Source organism: Ochotona princeps, chromosome 2 (assembly GCF_030435755.1).
Source record: "Ochotona princeps isolate mOchPri1 chromosome 2, mOchPri1.hap1, whole genome shotgun sequence".
Classification (NCBI taxonomy): domain Eukaryota; kingdom Metazoa; phylum Chordata; class Mammalia; order Lagomorpha; family Ochotonidae; genus Ochotona; species Ochotona princeps.
In genome coordinates, this window is record NC_080833.1 from 18,446,227 (window position 1) to 18,472,875 (window position 26,649).

At 54.7% G+C, this 26,649-nt stretch overlaps 3 protein-coding genes and 1 long non-coding RNA gene across 9 annotated transcripts; 2 read left to right on the forward strand and 2 right to left on the reverse strand.

Moving 5' to 3' along the window:
- Window positions 1–122: 122 nt before the first annotated feature.
- ZNF593OS (ZNF593 opposite strand) lies at window positions 123–1,235 on the reverse strand. The gene has a single exon (XM_058660802.1). It carries the CDS (start codon window positions 439–441, stop codon window positions 136–138), a length of 306 nt encoding a protein of 101 aa, XP_058516785.1. The 5' UTR covers window positions 442–1,235; the 3' UTR covers window positions 123–135.
- Window positions 1,236–4,997: 3,762 nt separating this feature from the next.
- Window positions 4,998–13,881, forward strand: CNKSR1 (connector enhancer of kinase suppressor of Ras 1). The gene is made up of 21 exons (XM_004592367.2): window positions 4,998–5,107; window positions 7,032–7,189; window positions 7,268–7,449; window positions 7,842–7,926; window positions 8,218–8,262; window positions 8,444–8,548; window positions 9,053–9,112; window positions 9,213–9,281; window positions 9,468–9,569; window positions 9,671–9,741; window positions 9,817–9,890; window positions 10,048–10,154; window positions 10,233–10,263; window positions 10,577–10,749; window positions 11,791–11,864; window positions 12,032–12,103; window positions 12,394–12,467; window positions 12,592–12,653; window positions 12,748–12,847; window positions 12,928–13,109; window positions 13,351–13,881. The coding sequence occupies exons 1-21, from the start codon at window positions 5,056–5,058 to the stop codon at window positions 13,573–13,575; spliced, it is 2,103 nt and encodes a 700-aa protein (XP_004592424.2). The 5' UTR covers window positions 4,998–5,055; the 3' UTR covers window positions 13,576–13,881.
- Window positions 6,540–14,959, reverse strand: LOC131482567 (uncharacterized). 2 transcript variants are annotated; one of them, XR_009247110.1, is made up of 6 exons: window positions 14,867–14,959; window positions 11,325–11,407; window positions 10,502–10,710; window positions 8,572–8,746; window positions 7,091–7,203; window positions 6,540–6,708 (listed from the first exon to the last, which is right to left on the reverse strand). It is a non-coding gene; the product is annotated as an uncharacterized LOC131482567 (long non-coding RNA). The 2 variants fall into 2 exon arrangements; XR_009247113.1 differs by having other exon boundaries at window positions 11,325–11,551; window positions 14,867–14,939.
- A 51-nt stretch (window positions 14,960–15,010) lies between these two features.
- CATSPER4 (cation channel sperm associated 4) lies at window positions 15,011–25,425 on the forward strand. Of its 5 annotated transcripts, none has more exons than XM_004592366.2 (11): window positions 15,011–15,148; window positions 15,250–15,324; window positions 15,663–15,806; window positions 17,824–17,925; window positions 21,439–21,536; window positions 21,724–21,844; window positions 22,033–22,166; window positions 23,424–23,598; window positions 24,097–24,308; window positions 24,552–24,717; window positions 24,992–25,425. In XM_004592366.2, exons 1-11 carry the CDS (start codon window positions 15,074–15,076, stop codon window positions 25,040–25,042), a joined length of 1,353 nt encoding a protein of 450 aa, XP_004592423.2. In that variant the 5' UTR covers window positions 15,011–15,073; the 3' UTR covers window positions 25,043–25,425. The 5 variants fall into 5 exon arrangements, with proteins under 5 accessions (XP_004592423.2, XP_058516786.1, XP_058516787.1 ...); XM_058660803.1 differs by having other exon boundaries at window positions 21,761–21,844; window positions 21,990–22,166; XM_058660804.1 differs by having other exon boundaries at window positions 21,761–21,844; window positions 21,990–22,166; window positions 24,097–24,286.
- The last annotated feature ends 1,224 nt before the right edge of the window (window positions 25,426–26,649 follow it).

A 26,649-nucleotide genomic window follows, 5' to 3' on the forward strand; every position in this document is an offset into this window, starting at 1 on the left:
GCAGAGTGAATGGATGGAACAGATTTGTTCTACCCACTTCTCCCCAAATCTCCGGAAAAGAAGTGGGCTCCTAACATGACAGCCCCCTCCCCGAGCCACCTACCCTAGTACCTGGGTGCGAGGCTGCTGACTTCGTCAGGGGGCCTGTGGAGGCCGCCGCCGCTGCCCCACCATCTTCCAGACAGCGTAGCAGGAACCCCCCAGGCCAAGAACAGCCAGCAGTGCAGCCGCAACCCCAGCCAGCGGACTCCGCGGCTCTGCCTTCAGCTGCCCGGCCACCTGCATCTGGGGGTGCACGGAGGGGTGCCTGAAGGCACAGCTGAGATTTCTAGGTTGGGGGTGGCAGGGCAGGGCTGGAAGGTGTTGCTGGGAGAAGGAGCTGTGGCAGTCCACTGCTGCCCCAGGGAGGTTACACCCCATTCCTCTCGCTTCACTGCCCATCTGGGCCCTGGCTGCTCAGGCGGCCAGGAACGTGACAGCCCCTGGCTGCGCAGGCTATGGGTCCAGTCGTGGTGGGGGGAAGAAGGGGCGGGTGGTAGCAAAAGCCAGGCATTAGAGGTACTTACCTGTAGTACCCGGAAATAGCCAGGGGTCAGGCGTCGGAATTGCATGGTGGCGGGGGCTACTGGCTTCCTGGAAGGCCTGTAGGGGGGCAGGGATGTGAAGACCAGTGCCGTTGGCAGTACGAAGCAGTAGGGAAGCAGGGCAGAGGCCCCCTGACATCACACGTGCACGAGAACTGTGCCCGCCTGGGATGCTCAGCCGTGCTCTTCTGCCTGGCTCTGGGCAGAGGCGGAGCAGCTGGACCTTTAATCTGGTCCCTTCCCCCACCGTCCTGCCAGCGTTGGGAGCATCTGTCAGGAGAGATTAGCATCAGGCTTGGGCAGCGCCTTCTCCACTGGCAGGAGGGGCCAGGGCTGGCCATGCTTGGGAGTCCCCCGCCCTGGGCCAGGCCTGCCATAGACGATTGGATGTCACCAGTTAGCATTCGGCAGAGGAGGTGGAGGGCAGCTTCCTGACTGCTGTACACCTTGTCTCTTGGGCCCCCCCTAACATCAGCCACTCCTGCCTTAGGGGAGGGCCCATGTCATCCCTTTCTGAGACACAGAATTCCTGCAAGAACTCCATACCCTCAGTGTGGGGACAGCAATAAAAGGAAAACTGCGTGTCCCAATGAGCTGCCAATGAATTGTCAAGAAATAGAAGCCGGGGCCAGAGTCGTGGTGGAGCTGGTAAAGCTGCCACACATCCTCAAAACAGGAGGAGGAGGAACTGGCCATGCTGGTCATTGCCCTTGACGATGTTGATTATCTCATAAGATGAAGGAAAGTGGGATTTGCAAGATGGGCCATGGACTGCATGGAGACAAAAGGAAGAAGGCTCCGAAAATGGACGTGGTTCCCGCTGGGAAGCAGCACAGGGTTGTACTGGCGGAAGTGCCCATCCTGCATATTAACCTACTGATACCTTGAAAATGTTCACACCAAATACGTTGAATTATTTATTTACTTTTAAAACACAACCCATTTATGTTTAGTTTAAAAAGATTTATTATGTATTTGAAAGGCTGAGTTACAGAGAGAGAGAGAGAGATCTTCCATACGTTGATTCATTCCCCAGTTGGTCACAACAGCCACAGCTGTAGCAGGCCCACACTGGGAACCAGGAACTTCATCCAGGTCTCCCACATGCATGCAGGGGCCTGGGGTTTTCCCAGCTGCCTTAGCAGGGAGCTAGATTGGAAGTGGAGATTTGAAGTGGCACCCATGTGGGATGCTGGCTTCATAGGTGGTAGTTCTACTCACTTTGCCATGAAGATGACCCTATTGTTTTTTGTGTTTTTTTGTTGTTGTTGTTGTTGTTGTTAAGATTTATTCATTTTTATTGGAAAGTCAGATATACAGAGAGGAGGAGAGACAGAGAGGAAGATCTTCCATCCGCTGATTCACTTCCCAAGCGGCCACAACAGCTGGAGCTGCACAAATCTGAAGCCAGGAGCCTGGAGCTTTTTCCTGGTCTCCCACTTGGGTGCAGGGTCCCAAGGCTTTGGGGCCATTCTCAACTGCTTTCCCAGGCCACAAGCAGGGAGCTGGATGGGAAGCAGTGCTGCCAGGATTAGAACTGGTGCCTACATGGGATCCCAGGCATGTCCAAGGCAAGGACTTTAGCCGCTAGGCTATTGTGCAAGTCCCTACTCTTATTGTTTTAAACACTCCTTTAAAATAAAAACTTCCAGGGCTCACATTATGTCACAGTAGGCTAGGCCTCCAGTTGTGGCACTGGCATCCCATATGAGCACTGGTTTGTGTCCTGGCTGCTCCACTTCCAAACCAGTTCTGTGATTATGGCCTGGGAAATCATTGGAGGTTGACCCAAGCCCTTGGGACCTTGCACCCACAAGGAAAAACCCAGAAGAAACTGCTGGCTTCAGATCAGCTCAGCTCCAGCTGTTGCAGGCATTTGGCAAGTGAGCTGGTAGATGGAAGATTGTGCGTGTATGTGTCTCTGTTAACTCTGCCTTTCAGATAAAATATTTGTTAGAAAAAATAAATAAAGGAGGCTGCGGCATGGATTGTTCCCAGGGACACAGCAGGTTGGGGCATGTGGACTCCCATAAAGGACAAGGTCAGGCTCGTAAGGGGTTAAGGGGTATTGTTCATTCACGAACAGAGGCAGGAGGCAAGGCCTCCAGGGACTTGGGGAGCTGGAGTCTCCCCTGAAAAGAAAGAGCCCCTTGCAAAGGTGGGAAGAGATCACCAGAGCCTGCGTGGGGCTGTGAGTGCATGTGGAGGTACCTGATATCCTTAGAGAGGAAGATACAGGTTCAGAGAGGTGTAGGGCTTGGGCTTAGTCACACAGCAGGGCAGTGTAGATAGAAGGTTATGGACGGCCAGTCCTGGAGTCCCCTCACTGAGATGATCATGATGAGGGACATGAGGCAGGGATCAGACTTTTTTTTTTTTTGGAAAGTCAGATATACAGAGAGGAGAAGAGATTTTAAGTTTTACTTTTTATTTAAAAGGCAGATTTATAGAGAGAGGAGAAACAGAAAAAGAGGTCTTCCCTCCATTGGTTCACTCCCCAAGTGGCCATTACAGCTGGAGTTGGGACAGTTTGAAGCCAGGATGTTCTTCTGGCCAGGGGACCAAACACTTGGCCCATCTTCAGCTGCTTTCACAGGAGCGTTTGTAGGGAGCCAGATCGGAAGTAGAGCAGCTGGGACTCGAACTGGTGTCCATATGAGATACCAGCACTGCAGGCAGAGGTTTAACGCACTTCACCTGATGCCAGTACTCAGACATTTTTCTAAGGTGTAAGCGATCCATGGACATGGATGGAAACAAATTTACATCTTTATTTTCACTAGCCTCTCATCAAACTTCACCATTTCTTCTATATGGGTTCAGTAGGAATTCCACCTGGTTTTGTAATTTCCACTATTTTCATATTAGGCTAGTAGTATTACAGCCATCTTAAAATGTTTTTGCTCACAACTATTTCACAGATGTGGTCATTGTTAACCCACCACTGGACCACCCCGATCGCGGTTCTGTGTTTCACACCTGCCTGGGATACAGCTGTTGCCAGAGTGCTTCTACGGCCCAATGGGCACCTCTTTGCCATGACCCAGGCGCCCCCTCCCCCCGGGCACCTCTTCACCATGACCTAGGCGCTTCCTCTCTTTTCCATCCTCCGCCCCGCCTCGCCCAATGAGAGGAGGCAGGTCAGCCACCCCGCCCAGTCTCAGGCTCTTATTCATGCTTGGCAGCCACATGCTGTGACTCAAAAGAAGCATTTGTTTAAACAATTTTTTTAAAAAGATCTATTTAAGTGGAAAGACATTGGCGGAGAGAAATGGAGAGACAGAGAACAAGACCTTCTATCAGCCGCTTCACTCCCCACATACCGCAACAACCAGCCCAGGATCCATCCTGGCCTCTAGGTGTGAGTAACCTGCCCAGGCAGTCCCTGCCTCCCAGGGACATCAGCAGGGAGCTAGGTGGGAAGTGCTCCCACGTGGCAAGCAGGAGTCCCAACGTGTGCCTTAACCAGCTGTACCCCAACTCCTGCCCTAATTTTCCAGTCTTGCTACTAAACATTTACTCATCACAGATCTGTGTCTTTGAATCTGTTTTGGTGATAATTGTTTCCCTTGTGATCCTGAGCTTTTTCTTTTATGCTTAAAAGTGCATTTAAAATTAGGCCCAGCGTGGTAGCCTCGCCTTGCACTGTCAGGATCCCATATGGGAGCTGGTTTGTATACCGGCAGCCCCACTTCTCATCAAGCTCCTTGCTTGTGGCCCGGAACATCAGCTGACGACAGCCTAAAGCCTTGGGATCCTGCACCTGTATGGGAGACCAGGAAGAGGCTCCAGGCTCCTGGCTTCAGATCGGCACAGCTCTGGCCGTTGAGGCTGCTTGGGGAGTGAATCATCAGAGGGAAGAGCTTCCTTTCTCTTTTCTCCTCTCTGTACATCTGACTTTACAATAAGAATAAAATAAGTCTTTAAAAATATTTATTTTTATTGGAAAGATGTACTGAGAGGAGAGACAGAAATTCCATCTGTAGGTTTGCTGCTGAAATGGTCTCTGTGGGCAGAGCTGAGCCGATCCGAAGCCAGGAGCTTCTTACGCTGAGAAAGGGCCCATCGTGGGCCTCAGCGGACTAAGAGCGAATCGTTCACAAACCATTCAGTTTGAGAACTCGTGTCCTTGGACGGATCAGGAAACTGAGGCAGAGCCATGAAGGACAGCCTTGGCCCCCAGCGCCTTGCCGCAGTTGTACGATGTTTGAGGCTTGGTCCTGGAGCCTGGGGCCCGTGGGCACCCTGCCCAGCCGCCAAAGCCCGAGGATGCCCGAAAGGGCAGCTGGAGGCGGGCCGGCAGGGCGTACCTGGCTGGCCACGTGGGCCCAGGTACGCGCGGCTCCGCCCTGAGTCCGGCCCGGCCCCTCCCTCCCCTCCTTCCCTTCCTCGGGCTCTGGTTCGGGGAGCGGAAATTCCTGTGCTGGCCAGCGAGCGGGCGGGCGTCGGCTTGGGCAGGCGGAGCTTGATCATGGAGCCGGTGGAGACCTGGACCCCCGAGCAGGTGGCTGCTTGGCTGAGAGGTGAGACCGGGACAGAGGAGGACTGGGGGGCGGTGGGGTGCTGGCCCGGCTGACGGACGGGGAGAGCGGAAGGGAAAAGCGACTGCACTGGCAGTCAACAGGTATTTCTAGAATCTGCCCTGTACCGGGGGTTGTGCGGGGACGAGCGACAGACGAGGTGACCCCGGAGAGCCCCACAAGGACTCCCCCAAGAGGCAGCCATGCTGGCGACCAGAAGGCAGGGCGATCCACACCCACAGTATCTCCTTTGTTTGCCCGGTGTCCCCAGGGCCCTGTGGGTTGTTCATACACCCATTTTCCTGGAGCCGAAACTGACCTATAGAGTCAGGAAGTGACATGTTCGGTCTTGGAATAGAGCACATCTTGAGGTCATTTCTCCCCTGTCTCCAGGCTGAGAAACCAGCCACTCTGAAAGGGCTTGAAGGCCCCACTTCGAGTGCCCCCTGGGGAGCTGGGGAGCTCCTCTCCGCCCCCAAGTACACCTGCCACTCCGAGTCCAGGCAGACAGGAAACCAGCCAACTGCAGTCAGGCGGGGAGCAGCCGGCCTCAAGCTTCTGAGCCTTAAGCCTGTGTCGCTATGGGCAGCAGACCTCCCCCTGGGCAAAGACTCAGAGCTGGGGTGCAACTCCCAGACCCTTCCAGGCCCAGCCCCACCGCTCACCAGCTGTCTAAGTACAGGACTCAGTCTGTCTGTCCATGAAATGGGAGAGTCAACTCTGACCTGATGCAATGGGGTCACCACCCAGGCAGACCTGGCAAGGCGGGGCTGTGGGGAGGAAGGCACCCCCAAGCTTTGCAAAGGAAGCTACCCGAGGTCCTTGGGGAATAGGTGCAGGAACTCTCAGGGCAGTGCTGTTCCTGCTTCACAGAGAATGTGCAAGAGTGATCAATCACAGGCACACATCCCTCCAGAGAGATGTAACTGCCACCTCTGTCAGTCTTCCTATCTGTAAAATGGGCTAATTCCTACTCTGTGTGTGTGTGTGTGTGTGTGTGTGTGTCCCCTCTTTGGGCCAGTTCCAGTCTGGGCTTAGAAATCAGTGGTCGTTTTAGGCCTCAAATTAGCAGAGCCCATGATGAAATAAGAAGCGCTGAAGAGCAAGGGTTTGTGGAGGCCTGAGGGGACCCATGGGAACAGGAGGGAAGGCCCCAGGCCCAGCCCAGAGAGTCCCACAGGACTTCCAGTGGGGAGTTCAACGACCAAGGGCAGGTTGGAGCTGGAAGGCACAGCACCTGCGAGGAGGTCAAGGGGTGTTCCCGGGGCTGCCAGGAGGAAGTGCTGTGGATCTGAAGCATGGAGTGAGGGCAGTGCTGGGAGGTGTCCTGATCATAGGACAGGCCGTAATAACGCGGTGGCTGTTCCTGCCAGGGGTGGGGCCCAGTGAGTGAAGTATATCATCCAATGCAATGGTCTAAATACATACACACACATAAAGGTAGGTATTCCATTGTTCCCATTTCATAGGTGAGGAGGCTGAGGCCCAGAGCAGTTGTACGATTGTTCATGTGCTCTGGCCTTCCTGAACCCACAGCAACTTGCTTGTAGCCCTCTGGACACTAGCTCTTGGGCCTCAGGCAGTGTTGAAATCCCCTGCAGGATCTGTTCAATAACAGATAGCCCCACCCAGAGTTGCACTCCACAGCTGTTGGGGGAGCCCCAAGAATTCATATCTTTAGCAAACAAGCACCCCTGGTGAGGCTGCCGCTCTGGGGACTATCCCTTGAGGGCTGCTGTCCTCAACTCAGTGAGGAGTTGTCCTCATCTGTGAAATGGGCAGGACACAGCCAGGATCTCCTAGTTGTTGTCAGAGTCAGGTTGAAGAGAAAAGGACTTTGCGGAAGAACCCGGCCCTGAAGGCCCAACCCTCACCTCCCCCTGCCTCCCTCCAACCCTCACCTCCCCCTCCCCCTGCTGTCCCACAGGCCTTGATGACTGCCTGCAGGATTACCCCTTTGAGGACTGGCAGCTGCCTGGCAAGTACCTGCTGCAGCTCTGCCCACGCAGCCTCGAGGCTCTGACCGTGTGGCCCCTGGGCCACCAGGAGCTCATCCTGGATGGTGTAGAACAGCTCCGGGCTCTGGTGAGTAAGCCCACCTGGGTGTACGGGAGGGGACGGACTACTGCTCGGAAAAGCGACCTGTGTCTCTCTCTGGTCCAGAGCTCAGGGCTGCAGAGTGAGAACCTGCAGAGCCTCACGCAGCAGCTGCTGGAGGGCACCCAGGCCTTCCAGGGCCTGGTCAGAGGCCACCTGGGCACCTGCACTGAGACCCCTGCCGATGTCCTCAGCGCAGCCGTAGAGCTAGTCCGGGAGGCCCAGGCGCTCCTCTTCTGGCTCAACAGGTAGGCAGCAGGGGTAGTTGGTGAGGGAATACTCCCCACTGTTGGAAGGGGTTGGACAGGCGGTGCAGGGGTGCTGGGCTACCAGGGGCATTAAATGCAGAGCCTCCATAGGCCCTTTAGCTGGCCCCTGGCGCTGCCTCCACCTTCCCTGCTGTGCCCTCTCCAAGCACCTGGCATTCACAGCTGCAGCTGAGTCATTGGGGATGTGGTTGTGTGTTCAGTATCTGTCACCCCGTGCCTAGGACAGGGCCTGGCAGGCAGGAGGCATGTAACAATTGGGTCCTATGCTAAGCCCTGGAGGTGGAACAGCCAGCCCAACCCCCAAGAGTGGGCACCCCAAACCTCAGATGAGTAACTAGTTCCTAACTACTGTGCCCTCTTCCCCGCTCCAGATACCTCTTCTCCCAATTAAATGACTTCTCAGCCTGCCAGGAGATCGGGACACTATGTGCAGAGCTGGGCCAGGCCTTGCAGGAGGTAAGGGAGCCAGGGCCCGAGCTTGGCCAGTACCCCAGCCACCAAATCAGGCTGGTGCTTTTTATAACTTGGTGAATCATTGGGGAGCCAGGTTGAGCACTGTGACAGCAGGAGCAGGAAGAGGAGTGGCTTGGCCGCCAGGCCAGGGGTCAGGGCACTGAGGCCTCAGGCTTGGAGCCCTAGAGTTCTGAGCAGGGGGACCAGGGTGGGGGAAGCAGGGGAGGACCCTTGGAATGGTGGACCCTGGCCGCTGAGACTCAGGGAAGGCCTTGCTGTCACACTCGCTTCCAGGACTGTCTGGCAGCCGCTGAACGCGAGAGCAGAGTCCTAAGGATTGTAAGTTGGTGTGACTGGGGGAGGGGAAGCATTGTGCAGGTGTGAGGGGTGGTGGGCGGGGCAGGAGCAGGCCAGGCAAGCCAGCCCACTGCCCTTTCCCAATACAGGTCGGGGCATTGTGCAGGTGTATGTTTGGGGCGGGGGGTCAGGCCAGGCAAGCCAGCCTGATACCCTCTCCCAGTGCAGCCACGTGGCCGGCATCTGCCAGATGATCCTGGACTGCAGCCCCGGGGAGCTGCTGGGACAGAGGGCTATACTGGAACGGGTGCAGCTGGACACGCCTTCGGTGAGCCCTGACCCCTTCCTCACCTCCCACTTCTGCCACCACGACCTTTCTGGTGCCTGGGATCCAATGGGATGCTGTGCAGACTGCCCTGGCCAACGGGGCTCCACCATCGATCAGCATCGTCGCGTCATGAGGGCTGCACAGGAGTAGTCTGAGGTGACGTGCAGCAGTCCAGGGATACAGACCTGGCAGGGGCAGCTAAGGAGAGAGGGCAGGGCCATGAACTCTGCCTGCCTCTTTGACCACATAGGAAAAACCAGAGTCCTCCCCAATTTGTCCCTGTAAAAGTCACTGAGAGTCTGGGACCTGGAACTGTCACACAGCTTCATTCTACCTGCTCTCAGGGCTGGTGAGGGGTCCTGGCAGAAGCCCAGAGGCCCTCGGCGAGCTGGAGCGGCGGGTGGGGAATGCCAGATCTGTCTCCAGTTCTGCCCAGGTTGGGGTCCTGGTGTCCCTGGGTGTTCTGCCCCAGGCCCCCAGCGACTGTCACCTCTGCCCCTGCAGGACCTAGAAATCCACAGCACCAGCAACTGCCTGCACTTTGTGTCCCGAGTGGGAGCCCAGGTGAGAGCTGCAGCTGCCCAAGGCCCTCCCACCAGCTGCACGCTATAGGGAGCTCACTTTCTGGGCCCCTTCCCACCTGCCTGCCCACCTCCCAAACTAGGTCCCTGCTGACCCCCAGCAGCAGATCTTGCCTGGGGACGAGATTGTCCAGATCAACGAGCAGGTGGTGGTGAGTGAGGACTACGATGACATGATGGGGAAGTGGAGGGCTGAGGCGACGGGGGCCCGGTGGGGGAGGTGTGGGAGCCCAGGAGGTCGGAGCCAGGATGTGAGGAGGGTAGGGAGAGCAGGTGCACTGGTTTGCTTTAGTTTCCTGCCGGCTTGATGGTAGCTCTGGCCCTGCCCCTGTGCCCAGGTGGCCTGGTCCCACCAGAATGTGATGAAGGAGCTGTTGCGGCAGCCAGGAGGGGTCAGCTTGGTGCTAAAGAAGATTCCAGTGCCTGAAACATCCCCACAGGTACCTACTCTCCCCACACTCCTGCCCCCGCCCTGCCTGCTCTCAGCCCCCTCCCCCACTCCCATCATTAGCTGCATCACCTGCTTCTGAATCTTCCCTAGACATCCCCTCAGGCCCTGGACTCACCACACCTGGGACGCCAGTCACCAGCCCTGGCCCCATTGTCTCCCAGGTAACAGGTCTGCCCTGGGTGTGACTTGGTGGGGGGGTGGTGCTGGAACCACCTCATCTCCCCTTGCTGTCCCAGGACCCCATCCAAAGACGTCTTTGCCTTTGACCTGACTTTGAACCCGACTCCTGAGTCCACCCCTACTGGCACAGGTAGTTTCAAAGCCCCACCAGGTGGGGGAATGCCTGGAGCCCAGGCCCTGGCTGTCTGGCTCTGACCCCTTAATTCTGACGCAGCCCCTTCCCCGAGAATCCCCAGGCCTGGGACCGGGCTCATGACCTTTCTCCCTGTTTCCTACCTCCCTGACAGATTCCATGCTCCTTGACCCTGAACCCCCGCCCAGCCCTGCTGCGCCCCCAGCCACAGTCCCAGCAGGGGCAGCAGAAGCTCAGGATCCTCCAGGAGACCCTGACAAGGTGAGCATGGAGGGTCAGCAGGGAGGGTTGTGGGATACTGAACGAATCCTTCTGCAACTTTTCACCTTGTCCTTTCAGAGTCCTGACCTTAGAAGGAAGAAATCCAAAGGTATGAGTGCGCCCAACATGATCCCTGCCCTTCCCTCAGCCTCTCCTGGAATCAGCTCTGGGTCTGGGGTTCACACAGGAACTATGTCCTCAGCCATTCCTCCACCTGGCACCCCCAAGCTGCATGACCTTGAGGCAACTGCCTATCGTCCCTCCCCTCTTAGTACCCTCCCACCCTCATCCCCAACCCCACCGGGAGAGTAGCATTTTCAGCCCAGACTGTGGGTTCCGGAGTATACCCCCTGGGGCTGCTTGTGGAGGGCCACAGCATCTTGCCAGCCCCTCAGCAGCCTGGCGGTGCTGTGCTGCTGCAGGCGTGGCGACCAGGCTGAGCCGCCGACGGGTGTCCTGCCGGGAGCTGGGCCGGCCCGACTGCGATGGGTGGCTCCTGCTGCGCAAGGCCCCTAGTGGCTTCATGGGTCCACGCTGGCGCCGCTGCTGGTTTGTGCTCAAGGGACACACGCTCTACTGGTATCGCCAGCCTCAGGTGAGGACCCCTTCCCTACATAGCACCACCACACAAGCTAACAGGGCCTTGGTTCTTGGTTCTACCGTCTTCTCCCTTCTGCATGCCCCAGTGTTCCCAGCTGTGGAATAGGCATACTTTGAAGGGAAACGAGTTAATGTGTGTAGAAGCAATTTAGGAAAAAGCATCGCAGGAAGTGTAGGGAAAATAACTTAAAAAAAGAAAAAGTTGATCTTTTTGAAAGGTGTGAGGGGTCTTCATCCACTGGTTCACCCCCAAAATGGTCACAATAGCCAGAACTGGACCAATTTGAAACCAGGAGCTAAGAGCTTCTTCCAGGTTTCAGGGACCCAAGGACTTGAGCCATCTTCTGCTGCTTTCTCAGGCACATCAGCAGAGAACTGGATTGAAAGTGAAGCAACCGGGGCTAGAACCAGTGCCCGTGTGGGATGCTTGTGCTATTGCACCCACATGCTGGCCCTGAGAAAGCCACTTTATTCTACCTAGTTCTGGGTCCTCTTCTGCTATTGTGTTAATCCTTGTGATAGGCCATTCATTTGCTCGTTTATTCACTCAACAAACATTCAGGTGCTTACCGTGTGTCCAGCTATGGGCTAGGCCTGGGGAGAATTGGACCGCTTCCACCCCTTCAGAACTGAGAGAGGCTGATGAGGCGGGGCTGGGAGGAGTGGTAAACACACACAAGGACAATGTGAGGAGGTGTGTCAGATGAAGGAAATCCCAGGCAACATGTGGAGGCCAGGAAAGGTGTCCCTTCTGAGGAGTCTGGAAGCTTCCTGGGACAGCAGTTCTGGGGCTTGTGCTGATGAAAAGCGGTAAGACCACAGGGCAAGGGCATGGCGCTCACAGAGTGCAGTGGGAGGAGTGGCTCCGTGGGGTACGGTGTGTGAGCCCACTCCGCTCTCACTGTTGCTGCTTCCCCTTTCCTGCCTCAGACATATGCTGGGGCCACAGCTCCCTTGTCCCCCCCAACCAGGAGTTTGTGGTTGGAAAGGCTCTCTGCCTAGCACCATGATGTCCCTCTCATCCTTGTCCCCTCAGGATGAAAAGGCCGAGGGCCTCATCAATGTTTCCAACTATAGTCTGGAAAGCAGACATGATCAGAAGAAAAAATAGTTAAGTTGTGGGCTGTGATGGTCTGGGAACTGGGGAGAGACATCAGGCAGGTGATGGCTTGGGGTGGGACAGGGCAGTAGCTGGGCTCACTTGTCCCCATCCAGCCATTCTGGACTCTGGTGAGTATGTCCGGAGGGGACTTACGGGACCCATCTGCTCCTGGCAGTGTGTTCCAGCTCACCCACGACGTATACAAACCTTTCATCTTTGCTGCCGACACCCTCTCAGACCTAAGCATGTAAGTTCCACCCTCCCTGCTTGCTTCATGCCCTCTTGGCCCCCAAGCTGGGAAAGTTTGTGCTCGAGGGATGCACACTGTGTTGGTACCACCAGCCCTTCCCAAACACCCCGCAGGTAAGGAAAGATTGGTCCAGGTGTTCATGAGCCTAAGCTGCAGTTTCATCACTGTGAAATGGGCTGCTGAGAGTCCCTTCCTCCCAGGGCTGCTGGGGGTGGGGGTGGGGCAGTGCATAACAGGACCTCTATGGCACAGACTCCCTGAGAGCCACTTGCTCCCCTCCCCTCAAGGTGGGTTCGCCAACTCATCACCTGCATTTCCAAGTACCAGGCTCCAGGGCGGCCCCCGCCAGCCCGAGAGGAAGGTGGGTGTCTCACTGCCAGGCAGGGGAGGTACCTGGTTCTTCCCTGAGCCCCTGCCTGCCCCAAGATGGAGGCTGGCCCACCCTATACCTCCCCAAACCCAGTGGGTCCCCATCCATCCTGCAGACTGCTACAGTGAGACAGAAGCTGAGGATCCTGACGATGAGGCTGGGTCCCGTTCAGCCTCGGTGAGTGGGGCCTGCTGGCTGGGGCTGGGGGTGCAAACAGCACAGCATAAAAGTGGACTGACTCCCTCCTGCACCACCCCCTGCCTGCCTGCAGCCCAGCCCTGCACAGACGTGGAATCCGCTGCAGCGAGACACGTTGCCTGCGGCCACCCCAAACCAGCACAGCCCACGGAACTCCCTTGGCCCCCTAGCAGGTGCTGTGGTCTCACTGGGTGTTCAGCTGGAACTAAGTGGTGGGGTGGGCACTTGCTCAGCTTGTACTCTCGTCCCACAGACAGCAGCGATGGGGCACTAGAAGGCATGGTACGGGAACTGAGGCAGGGTGGCGTGTCCCTCCTGGGCCAGCCACAGCCCCTGACCCACGAGCAGTGGCGAAGCTCTTTCATGCGGCGCAATAAGGACCCCCAGCTGAACGAGCGAGTGCATCATGTACGAGCGCTACAGAGCACACTCAAGGTTAGCTGGGGATGGGGAGGCGATGCAGAGGGGACAAGGCCCTGGATTCTTGGACTCTGGCTTGCTGACTTGGGCTCCATGCTCCACTCTGGGCTCAGTTGTGGGTTCTAAGTGGGGATCGCAAGTCTCCCTCGAGCTCCTCAGGCCAGACCGATCAGCTTCCAGACACCGCACTCTAGCATCTGCCCCCGTCCCACTCCCTGGGAGGTCAAGGCCCCTTAACTCCCTGTTCCCATCACAGGCAAAGCTACAGGAGCTGCAGGCGCTGGAGGAAGTGCTGGGCGACCCCAAGCTGACCAGCGAGAAGTTCCGCCAGTGGAAGGAGCGGAACCAGGAGCTGTACTCTGAGAGCCTGGGGATTCGAGGTGTGGTGCCAGTCTCTGGGCCCCTGCCCTCTGACTGTCAGGAACATGCCCACTTCTGCCCCTTGACCCCAGAAAGCACCCTCCAACCCCCTGACTTCTGACTGAGGCCCCTAGCCTAGTTCCTGGTCTTATCTGCTGCCTTAATCCCAGCCTCTGACTGTCTAGACCAGCGTATCCCTGGGTTCCGTTCACAGTTCAAGGTTAGGGCAATGCCAGTTCACCGGTGGAATTCCCTCCATTTTTGCCTGTGGGCCTGGAGGGAGCCTCATGCCAGAAGAGAAACTCCTACCGTGCGCCGGCCAGCCCCTCAGCAGCCCTCCTTCCCTTGAGCCAGGACTGCTGGGGTGTTCTTTATTTCATGAGACATACATTTCAACCCAAAATAAAGCCAACTCCTCACGGGACAATCTGTGTGTCTGCCTTTGTTTCCATGTTAGAACTAGGATCTGGCCTCGGTGCAGGGCAAAGTGGGGTCAGAGCTGAAGTAAAAGCTGTCATGGGTGAATGCTATTGGCCACGGGGCAGGGGACAGTCCCTGTGTGGTGCCCTTGACCTTCACTGTGCACCAAAAGCCCTGAATGATGGACTCCAACCCAGGTTTGACCCAGTGGGCCCTCCCAACTAGTGGCTTTCCCTCCCCATACCTTCCAAGGCCAGGGTTGCTGTCAACACATGCCCTAGGATAGAAACTTTCACCTTGTGGATAACAAACCTTGCTCAGGAGGCAGAGTGGGAGAGAGACTGTTAGAGTCCGGGCCAAAGCCCTGGATGTCAGGGTGTGAGCTAGTCAACCCCCAGAGAACGACAGAGTCTGCTGGTAATGCAAACAGCAAACAGAGTTTATTGCACCAGCATGCTGGGGTCAGACCACACTTGGGGCACGCAGGCCAGCCAAGCTGGGCGGTCGGACCACGAACAAGCCCAAGACAGAAGCTTATATAGGCCCTCCTGGGCTGGGAAATACATCAAAAGTAGCAACCTTAGACATATGGCCTTCAGGCACAGGCAGCCTGTTCTGTTCCCATACCTATTATCTGTATGGCTCATCCCATTCTCACACCCTTATCTTCCTCCTGGTTCCTGGGACCAGAGAAGAATTGTGCCTTTGCCTTCACAAAGTTGCAAGGCAGCAAAGAACAGATTTATTGCTAGAGCGGAATCCTCCCAAAGTCCGGGCGCCTCCTGGCCTAGCAAAGTAGCAGTTGTTCAGTACAAAGGAATCTCACACTGCCCAACAATAACATTTTACCCACACTCTAACAAGACCTGCCCTTGGGGCAAGGCACAGCCCCAGTGGGCCTCCCTCCATCTAGCTCCCCAATTCAGTGATGGGGGCATTCCCCTGCGACTCCATCCACAAGTGACCCCTCCCTGGCTCTGCGGGCCTCTGACCTCTGAGTCCAGCCCCTCAGCCCGTGGCATCCCTGGCTCCTCTAGGCAATAGGAGGGGGCAGCAGGCAACGGGTGCGTGCAATCTTGGAGTTCCTTGGTAGAATGTGGAAGGCTGGAGGTCACAGAGACTGCTGTGATATCACCACAAGGGGGAGCGAGATTGCTGGGAGAGAAGCTTCCCGAAGGATAGGGAATCCCTGCTGAGCCATGCCTATTGATAACCACAGGGCCATTTGGCTGCAATGGACAGATAATGTCAATGTCAAATATTTGAATACTCTGGTAGGGGGCTGCCCCTGCCTGGGGTGGGCGGGGTGCAGGGGAACTGTGTGGGGCCCGGCAGGGCAGTTGGCAGCACTGAGGCCAATTCCTGTCTCTTGCAGAAGCCCCGGCATGATTCCTTCATCCGGCCTGAGGACCAGGTGCTCATCAACCGTTGGGACATCATGTACAAAACGGTACGAACCGGGCAGGCCTCCCAGGGAACTCTGCAATGACTCCTCTGCAATGCATCCCTTAGGGACCACCATATCGCAACGGTCATTCATTAGCATGGATGCCCCCCAAAAAGGAGCCACTCCAGCACTGACCCGCACAGCAATCCTACCCCTGGGACCCAGAAGAGCATTTAGCAACTGCTTATGCTGCCGTTCCAACATCTCTCAGGCACCTTCCCCTCTAGAGTGAACCCCAAGAACTACCCCTCCAGTGAGGGGTACCCCGAGTGAGCACTCACGTCCAGGCAGAGGCCTTCTGTGTGACACCTGTCTGAATGAAGGTCTTCCCCCTCTTCCAGGACACCTGGGACATGCAGGAGCTCATCACGCGCATGTACATTAAGCAACTGCTGCGACACCCGGCCTTCCAGCTGCTGCTGGCCGTGCTGCTGGTTATCAATGGCATCACCATTGCTCTCCGCACCAACTCCAACTTTGACCAGGTAGGCCGCCAGCATCACCTCTGCCCTCTTTGATGCCCTAGGCCGGCCATTAGGGGTGACTGGAGTGAAGTAATTTTGTCTCGAGGCCTTGGGTTCCTTGTCTGTCTCTTGTGCCTGGTTGGAGGTTGTTCAAGGGTCTGTTCTGCTCTGACCTGGGGATCTGGAGATCAGGGAAGACTTTGTGGAGGAGGTGGCTTTGGAGCCTGACATAGGAATGGCTGGGGTATGGGTATGAGGACATGGGTATGGGTCTGAGGAGAAAAAGGGCATGAGCTGGAGCTGGCAGACGGGTGTCCTTGGGAAAATGGTATCCAATTGTAGCCAACAATTACTACAAGGAGAATCATTCTGTGCCAGCTAATTGCACGGCAGCAGGGACCCAGGTACAAGTTCAACTTTTCCCTGACCCTGCTCCTGGCTCATACCTGTGGGAGTTCAAGACCATGGAATCTAGTAGCAGGAGTCTTCCTGGGAAAAATGACACTGAAGCTGAAACCATAAAAGGGAAAAGAACTTTTTTTCTTTTTAAGATTTATTGATTTATGGGCCCGGTGGCGTGGCCTAGCGGCTAAAGTCCTCGCCTTGAACGCCCCGGGATCCCATATGGGCACCGGTTCTAATCCCGGAAGCTCCACTTCCCATCCAGCTCTCTGCTTGTGGCCTGGGAAAGCAGTCGAGGACGGCCCAAAGCTTTGGGACCCTGCACCCGCGTGGGAGACCTGGAAGAGGTTCCTGGCTCCCAGCTTCGGATCGGCAGGCACCGGCCCGTTGCGGCTCACTTGGGGAGTGAATCATTGGACAGAAGATCTTCCTCTCTGTGTCTCTCCTCCTCTCTGTATATCTGACTTTCCAATAAAAATAAATAAATCTTTTAAAAAAAGATTTATTGATTTATTTATATTGGAAAGTCAGATTTACAGAGGGAAGGAGAGATAGAAAGACCTTCCAGCCACTGGTTTACTCCCCAAGTAGCCACAACGGCTGGAACTGAGCTGATCTAAAGCTAGGAGCCAGAAGCTTCCCCAGGATCTCCCATGTGGTTGCAGGATCCCAAGCCTTTGGACCATCTTTGACTGCTTTCCCAGGTCACAGGCAGGGAGCTGGAAGGGAAGTGGAGTAACCTGGATATGAAACCTGCCCATATGGGATCCTGGTGGATATAAGGCAAGGACTTTAGCCACCAAACTACTTTAGCCACAAACTGGGCCCAGGGAATGAATCTCTTCACTGTTGGAGGCAGATGTTCACAGTCCTTGGCAGTCCTTTGGGAGCCTGGAGCAGGCTGGGAGCTCATCCATTTTAACTTTCCTTCTGGGCTTAAGAAGCTGCACCCAGTCTGGCATCATTGTAGATGGAGTGGTGGTAGATATGGGCTGCAAGAGGCCCCGTGAGTAACATCCAGCCTTGAGACCATGGAAAATGGGGTGGTGGCCACCAGGGTGAAATCAGGGGCTGGGGGTTGTTGGTGGTGTCCAAGCCATAAGGAAGCTGAAGGAATGAGACTGAGGTTGGACAGAGTAAGTTGGGTCTTGGACACAGGCTCCCTGTGCTAATCTGTCATACACATCCTGACTCCATGAGGTGGGAGGATGCCCAGGAGGGTGGTTAGCCTTGACCCAGGCATCAGTGTGCTAGAGCAGCCAAGTGCTTGGGACCACCAGAGGACAGGTGAGAGGGGAGAACCCATTAGCCTCAGGGACCAGGCCTTCCCCTCCCAGTCCTGGAAAACGCCCTTCCCCATGCTTAAGGGTTGGGGTGCAGGCCTTTTGTAGGCAATGATCTTTCTCCACAAGCTAGGTGGCTGTAGGCTCTCTTGGTTTCTTCATCTGTCTGATGGGAGGGAAAGCCCACTTGCAGGACAGCAGGATAGTAGCACGTGAGGCGGTAGGACGCACCTTAGCATGGTGCCTGCTAAATGCAGGGCCTGGGCTGGCCCTCAGTCACCCTCCCTCCCTGGCCGGGCCTGGGCCCTCACTGATGGTCCTGCCCCTCTTTTTTTTCTCTGTTTTCCATGTAGACACACTATGAGTTGTTCTCTACCATAGATGATGTCGTGCTGACCATCCTAATCTGCGAGGTTCTGCTCGGCTGGTTCAATGGCTTCTGGATTTTTTGGAAGGTGAGATTCTGGGCCTTCCCTCCCATTGCCCCTAGCCCTCGCGGGGAAACGTCCCCCACCTGATCCTTTACCCCTGAACATCTGGCCCTGTCAGTTGAAGGAACATGTTCATCTGTGTACGCATGCGCGTGTGTATGTGTGTATGTGTGCACTTGTACACGCAGAGACTTCATTATTTTAATTTTTTTAATGTCGTTTGCATAGTTGAGAGGGATGCATGTCCTTGTGTGCCTCTGGTAAGGGTGTGAAGGGTCAAGGTATAGAGGAAGGTAGTTGGGACAAATGTTTAATTTTTTTTCTCCTGTGTTCACTAAGGGCGAAAAGAGAGGGGGCTGTTCCCTGTTGTCAAACTACATCAACTTGGGGATGGGGGACAGTCATTTGATGACTCCCTAGAGACCTCAATGTGGGGAAGAATGTTCTGAGGGTATTGCTTGAGTGATTTTGGTAATTCTGAGACATTGCTGGCTTCGTTGCTCCAGGACTGAGAAAATCTTACCAAGGTCTAGTGGCTGACCAGTCCAGCTTAGTGCATCCACAGACCCAGACACTTGCTGCGAAACTTGACCAGAAGCGTGGTCCAACCTGATCTGCTTTCCATCTGATGAGGCGGTCCACGTCCTCTGCTGGCCTAGATGAGCTGGCTGTCATGTCCCCCTTGTGCATCTGGACGCGCAGCCCACTGCACAGGCATCAGCAACTGAGGGGGCTTAGTCCTGACATATGTACTTCAAGGTTGGACCACATATATTGTGATTTTCCTTGTGGTTAGGAAACTTGGGGGCAATGTAATTGGGGGGTTTCCAAGAAACTTGACTCTTATGCACACCAGCCAAGGCAGGGTCAGGTTCATTCTGTCACCTGCACTAGCCAACATACAACCCAGAGGATGCAGCTGCCTCGACAGTTCTGCCCCAGCCCCATCTGTAATGAAGCAGACAGTAACCTGGACTGGAAATCAGCCTCTTAGGTCCCAGTTCCGGTTGTTGCTCTAGCTTGCTCTGGCGCTGCAGTCTTGGGCAAACCTTGATTTCCTTATCCAAGAAGTGAGGTTGCAAGACAAGGTCCCAGAGCAGAGCTCAGCAGGTGTGTTAGGACAAGACAGCTTTCCAGGCTGTAGTATCTCTTCACCACGGCTCACCTCTGTGTGGGCACCCGGACACAACCCTGGCCAGAATATAAGGCAGCGAGCATGCAGTGTTCCAGCAAAAGTTTATTCATGAATGCTGAATCTCAATAAAAATTTTCTGGGTCACAAAATACTCTTTTTGCAACTTCCCCCATGCACCTGCTGAGCCCCTACTTTCAGATATGTTTAGATGTCTCCAAGAAGCCCTCCATCTCTCTCAGGCTCATTACAGGCTGCTCTGTGTCTGCGTAAAATGCACCTCTCACTCATGTGCACTTAAAATTTGCTTTCTCTCCACTTACATCAAAACAGTCTGTTGGCCCAGCAGGGAAGAGATCCCATAACCTCAGGACCTGACCCCCAGATGGCATGCATACAGTAGGAGCTTACTACTGACAGGATTCAGGGTTGGTTCTGTGGACAGGCAGACTTGTGTCTCCTTGTGCGTGTGTGAGGCAGGAGGACTTATATATCTATTAAGCTGCCAAATACATTTAGGAACTTTTTCCCCCTAAAATTCATTTTCTTTTTAAAGTATTTAATAAAAACCATTTAAATACTTTCAAACCATTTTGAAAAGTACATATAGAATTCCTGCTCTCCCTGCTGACCCCTTGCCACCTTCCCCCACACCTCTCTAGATGATCTTATTCTATTTATAGCTCTTCTAAAGACTCTCAGCAGTTATTTTTATCAGTAGCAACACATAAGGATATATTTTTAGTTTTCTCCCCCCAGCAGTGAGCTATAAACACGCTTCTGCTGCCCTTGGCTTGTCACCTAATGGGTCTCGGTGAGCTTCCCTTTCCATGTCAGGACATAAAATCTTTCTTGTTTTTCATGGCTACACAGCTCATTTCCTTCAATGAATGTACCATGGTTTACTCAACCTGTCAATCACTGGATACACTGGTGGTTTTCAACCTTACATAGTTGTCCTTTAAAAGTTTTAAATTTTCATTTTTCTTAATGCGAAGATCAGAGGGAGAGAGATATCCAATGGTCTTCCATTCATGGTTCATTCCCCAAATGCCTGCAACAGCTAGGATTCAGCCAAGCTAAAACCAGGAGCCTAGAACTCCACATGCAATCTCCCATTGTTTGGGTCCAGCTTTGTCCCTCCCACCCCCAAGAAACGACAAAGAGTCTTGCTGGTAATGCAAAGGCAAGCAGAGTTTATTGTGCCAGCATGCTGGGGTCAGACCGTTCTTGGGGCACACAGGCCAGCCAAGGAGGGGTCGGACCCTGAACCAGAGAAAGGCTTCTGATTCTATAGACCTCTCTTGGGCGTTATATACATTATAGCTCACACAAATCCAAACACAGCAAATCAATTTAAAGAATAACACATTATCAATCAAAGTAACACTTCAAACACATCATGGCCTTGGGTTCTGGGTATCAATAGCTCATCCTGTTTTCTGGAACTGGACAAATGCCCTGCCACCCAGGTGTATTCTATAGATAGGGCTCGTAGCACTGGTCACTGTAGATAGGACTTGTGACACTGGTCAGTAGCCCTGACTCATCCTGACTAGCGTGGCATCTCCCAATGGCCCTGACTTATCCTAAGCAAAGCAGCAGCTTCTTGGTACCAAGGGGCCTGATAGCCTGGCCTAGCATTCTACTATTCTAACACTCTAACATTATACTGACACTCTAACACCACATGGGTGGTAAGAACCCAAGTATTGGAGCTTCCGTGGTGAGCATCAGCAGGTAGCTAGATCAGGAACAGAGCAGCTAAGGCTAGAACCAGGCACTCTGATATGGGACATGGGCATCGGAAGGGACTTCTTATCTGCTGTACCAAATACCCTAACCCAGGTGTTTGTCTTATACCTGGGTCATAGTGTCTGTGGGTCAGATGGGGGATGCATGAACTCCCTTCCCATTTGCGTATGAGTGCCTGCCTTGATGGACAAATGCCTTATCAAATTTGCCTGTCTTCCTTGTATCCAAACTGGCAATTGAAGCAGTGCTCCTCAATATTTTGCTTAATATTAATTTCATCTTGTTGATGGTAGAACATGTTATACACCAAAAACAAAAACAAACCAGGAACACCCAGGTGTTGCCAGGTCACCTAATTGTGAAGCCAGGCCATTTTGACAGCTTTCCAGCCACAGCATGCCAAGGCTTAGGGCCTGATTCCTGAGACTGCACTTGGCCATCACCTATGTAAGGGTCAGGAAGTGCATGTGTGCTCTGTAGCATGTTTGCAGGGTATCAGGGGACTAGCAGTAGATGGCCCTTCCCTGAGAGGATCATTGAACCCCCCCATCCTTGGCGTGTGGGGAGGGTGGACTCAGGATGTCCCCATGGGCTGGGCCTCACAGACCCTGCTGGGGCTGGCCCACCCCCCCACCCCCACCCACCCCCAGGATGGCTGGAACATTCTCAACTTCCTTATCGTCTTTATCTTGCTCTTGGGGTTCTTCATTGAACAACTCAACACTATTGCTATCACCTATACCCTCAGGTGAGCTGAGAGCTCTGGACAAGCTGGGGGAGGGGCTAATCTGGAATTTGGGATTGAGATGTGGGAGTCATGGCCATCATGGCCAGCTGGGGGTCAGCTCTGCTTGTCTGGGCAGTTGACAGAGCAGTGAGGAGGTTGGGGTCCTGGAAGGGCTCAAGGGACCCCCCCCTGAGAGGCTCTGTCACAGGGCACTCCGTCTGCTACATGTATGTATGTCGGTGGAGCCCCTGGCCCGGATCATCCGTGTCATACTGCAGTCAGTGCCTGGCATGGCAAACATCATGGCCCTCATCCTCTTCTTTATGCTGGTCAGTGCCCTTGCCCACCCTAGCCATTCCTCCTCCCTGAGCAGGGTCCCTGGGTCCCTGAGTCCCTGGGCGTGGAGGGGGGCTTGTAGGGCATAATCCCTTGGCAGTTCTCATTTGCCTGACATTTGCATGCCGCGTCTTCAAGGCCCTGGAGTGCGGTCAGGGCACCGCTACGGTCTCTCTGGCAGGTGTTCTCAGTGTTTGGTGTCACGCTCTTTGGTGCATTCGTGCCCAAGCATTTTCAGAACATGCAGGTTGCCCTGTACACCCTCTTCATCTGCATCACCCAGGATGGATGGCTGGACATCTACAGTGACTTTCAGTAAGTGTGCCCAAGGAGCCAAGAAGGAGAAGGGGTGGGGGTGGGCAAAACTGCTGAGGGGAAGGCTCTCCACAAGAGTCATGCTCCAGGGGTTGAGAGCAGCCTATCAAGTGGGAATTGCCCAGGTCTTTAAAGTGAGAAAGCAAACCCCCTGGGGCAGGAGCCTCTGGCCTTGAAGTCTCCAAAGCCTTGTCATGCTTGAAAACAGCACTCCTTCAAAGTCACAGCTGACCCTGCTAAGGGTGAGCAGTCAGGCCTTGGGCAGGGGGAGCAGGTGTGTGGGCACGTCCAAGGTTACACTACAGCCTCCAGGTCCCCATGGGACTCCTGGGAGGACTGATGTTTTAAATTCTTGATCTAACATGCTAATCAGATGACCTTGGGCAAGTGTGTTCTCTGCTGAGTCTTGGTGTTCTCTTTTATTCCAACACTTTATTAAGTCTCAGATTGCTATGAGAATCCGTGGCAAAAAACTTACATAAACCTCTGCTTGTAATACATCTATATGGAGAGAGACAATCTTATGGGGCCAAATATTTTATGGGACATTTACAACAAGAGCCTGACAATGAAAAAATTCTAGCAGGTGGGATTTGGCCTTATAGCTTTTTGCTACTCTTTTCCATAATAGGCCTTGAATAAATTTCATAATCAGAAAAAACCATGACTAGGGAGCACAGTGAGTAGATTAAACTTGACAATGCACCACTCCCTGCCTTACAGAGTTGGCTTGAGTAGCGGCCACTCTGGCACCACAGTGGGTGCCCAGTGGACAGCAGCTGCTGTAGCAGTTAGAAAGAAGGAATCGGACCCCATACCACAGCAGGGCAGTAGGGCAGAGGTCCCAGCTGGCCTTGGGAGTATCTCACAGATGAGGAAGTGGAGGCTGAAAGAGGGAAAGAAAGGGGGCTGGCATGATGGCTCAACTGGCTAATCCTCTATCAGCAAGCACTGGCACCCCATATGGGTGCCGGTTTGTGTCCTGGAAGCTCCCTTTCTCATCCAGCTCCCTGCTTGTGGCCTGCGAAAGTAGCAGAGGATGGCCCAGAGTCTTAGGACTACACCCACATGGGAGATCCAGAAGAAGCCCCTGGCTCCTGGCTTTGGATCATCTCAGCTCTAGCCATTGCAGCCTTTTGGGGAGTGAATCAGAGGATAGAAGATCTTTCTGTCTCTCTGAAAATAAAAATAAATACATTTTAAAATAAAAACAAAAAGGAGGGAGGGAGGTGACGGGCCTCTGCCTGCCCTCCACAGGATGGAGAAGAGGGAGTATGCAATGGAGATTGGGGGCGCCATCTACTTTGCCATCTTCCTCACCATGGGTGCCTTCATTGGCATCAACCTGTTCGTCGTCGTGGTAACTACCAATCTGGAGCAAATGATGAAGGCAGGAGAGCAGGGACAACAGCGTCAAATAGCCTTTAGTGAGGTGCGTGGGAGGGGGTGGGTGGGCAGGAAGGAGAAGGGACTGCGCGGGGTGGGTGGGAGGCAACAACCCAGATGCAGATGTTCAGTCTTCAATTTCACCTTCCATGCAATGGCAAGAGTAAAAGTGCTCACCTCATAGGGCCAATGGGAGGAGTCTGCCGGCCCATGGGCAGTGCCCAGCACACTGGGAGAGAACGTTGCAGCTGTACCCATGCAGGGGCAGCACTCCCACAGGTCTGGGAGGGGATGAGTCTAGGGCCAGCGTGTGACCTAGGAGTAGACTGGCCATTAGAAGCTGCCGTACAAGGATGTACCAGCAGTGAAACTGGGGCCAGAAGAGGTGCGGAGGACCATGCAGCACAGCTGTGAACTTCCCTGGGGTGGGATGGGGGACTCAGATTGGAGCGAGGGGGAAACAGGGGGCAGAACAACAGTGCTCCCTGGGCACCCAGCAGGAGGGCAACCTGAGTGTCTGTCCCCTGTCACTCCCCAATTCTAGCCAGGCGACGCCGACGATGACCAGAATAAAGAGCTGCCGCTGGTGCACTGTACCGTCGCCCGCCAGGAGACCACTGGCCACCTCCAGGAGCCGCTGGTGGGGGGGCCCCTGCCAAATCTCTCGGAAAACACGTGTGACAACTTCTGCTTGGTGCTCGAGGCAATCCAGGAGAACTTGCTGCAATACAAGGGCATCCGCGACGAGCTCAATGCGTACGGGGCGGGGCGGGGGCGGAGAGTGCCTCCTGGGGGAGGGGGTGTCCCTGAATCCCTTGGAGTCAAGACTGGGCCCCACCCCACCCCGCGTGCTCAATTGTGGGGCAGTTGAGTTACAATCCTGACCCTCTGACTTCCTCCCACCTCACTTAAGAGTCAGGTCTTCGGAGGTGGAGGTGGAGGTGGGGGGCGAGGCGCCAGGGAAGAGGTGGGAGGGACGCACTCCTGCTGCGCCCCCAGGATCGTGGAGGAGGTGCGCTCCATTCGCTTCAACCAGGAGCAAGAAGAGGAGCTGTTACACCGGCACCTGTCCAGGAGCCAAGATTTCGAGACTGGCTCCTCGGTGGACATCCGCGAGGTGGCTCAAGAACAAGACTTGATTACGGCCCTGGTGAACCGAGAAAGGGTATGCCATCCCCTTCCTGCCCAATCAGTAATTGCCCTGCCATTCCACCCCGCCCAGCTTCAAGGCTTCTTGCAGGTCTGGCCCAGCCTCCTGTCACCTGCGTTGGACAGTCAATTTAGGCCCCACCCTTTCCTTCTCAGAGAGGTCCCCTCTAACCAGGAGGGTGTCTGCCTCCAGAGCTCCCACCCTGAGTGGGTACTACACTGGCGTTAGATCAAGGAGAGTGTGTCACATCAAGGCAAGGGAATTGAAAGCAAGCCCCCCTTGTCTGCAGGTCCATGAATCGGCCACAAATATGCTGAACAAACACAAGAGCAGCCGCTAAAAGAATAAAATGGGACTCAAGAACCTGCGTTGATACACATCTGGCTGCTCGCCGCCTGCTGTGGCTTCCCTAAGCGAGATTTGGCACAGCCTTGCCTTCACAGCTTGGGGAGAGGCTAGGGCCTATGCTCGTGGGCCCCAGGTCCAGAGGAGCCAGGATGGAGAAGAATCCTGGGTGAGTGTGGGGCCCCTAGCTCCAGGACAGGCACAGAAGCGGAGTGCCGGCCCAGGTGGACAGGAATCAGCCTACGGATGGGGTGTTCCTGGGCCCCTGCTCTGGCCCACAGCTGGGAGGGCCTGGGTGGGCCTCAAGGACCAAGATGAGAAATGCGAGGCGAGAGGGGCCAGATCTTTGAGTAACTGACAATAAATTTTTGTGTTGGATCACCTTGCCTGCGTGTCTGTTGGATCTTCAACAGTGGTATGTGTTGGGGGGTGGTGCTTGCTGCAGGTTTGATGGGCAAGTCAAATCCTGCCCCTCAGACCTGTTTGGTAAAGGACCCAGGCTGCTCTAGCCCATTGGGAGAGGGCCTCAGTTTTTTACTTTGATGGCAAAGTTAGAATTGCTACAGTTTGGAGGAGGAGTTTGGCTCTCATGGTTGGGAGGCCCTGGCTGATAGAGGACACAGCCCCACTCTCTCCTTCCGTGTCTGAAGGTGGAGGCTGGTCCTCGTTCTGGGGAATGCTGGTTGAATGGAATCTCTATCCAGACTAGGGGAGGGAAGATCAACCTGCTAAAGTGCTGGTCCTGACAGGCTTCCTGGAGGAGAGGAACATGAAAACACGTTGGAAGAAAGCAGGGGGACTCTGGGAGTTAGGAGACGGGGCCAGGAGTTCTATTTGAGACTTGGCAGGTTCCTGAGCCTGACAAAGGAGTCAGAGAAATGTGATGGTCACAGCGACAGGAAAAACTGCTTCAGTAGCCTGCAGCTACTGGATTGTAGTCCCTTCCCACCTAAAATCAGAGACAGGCGTTTGAGACACCTGCATCCTACGCTGGAATCCCTGGGTGGAGTCCTGGCTCCACTCTCCATTCCCACTTCCTATTGGTGCACACCTTGAGAAGCAGCGCTTCTTCCTGTCTCTGGTCGACCTTAAGAGGGGTAATGAGAGCCCTCAGAGGATGCTGGATGGAAGGGAAGACGTCTGAGGATACTCCCTGGGAAGATAAAGGGTTCCATCCCCAAGGAGCAGCAACGGAGGCAGTAGGCAGTGACTGCCCGTGTCTGTGCTGGTGAAGGAAGTTGGGAAACAGTCCTGGTGCAAATCTGGCAGCAGATGGCAGCTCCAAGACAGCGGGGCTCTGCTGGCTCTGTGTCATATGTACTTTGCTGAGCTCAGTGCCTATCCCCAGTTGCCCAGACTTCCCCACTGCAAGCCCCTGAAGACTCCTCAGGGATGCAGGAAGTTGGAGAGTGGAGTTTCCCATCAGCTTACCCACTGTGGTCCTCTGGTATCCTGAGTCTTGTCTCCTGACCAGTTAATCTCCCCACAGCCTTTGCTGAGCAGCAAGCCAGTGTTCTGACCTTCCAGCCTGCCCTTCATCCTGACCTGCAATTTTTTTTAAGATTGATTTTTATAGAGAGAAGAGCCTTCAGATCTTCCATC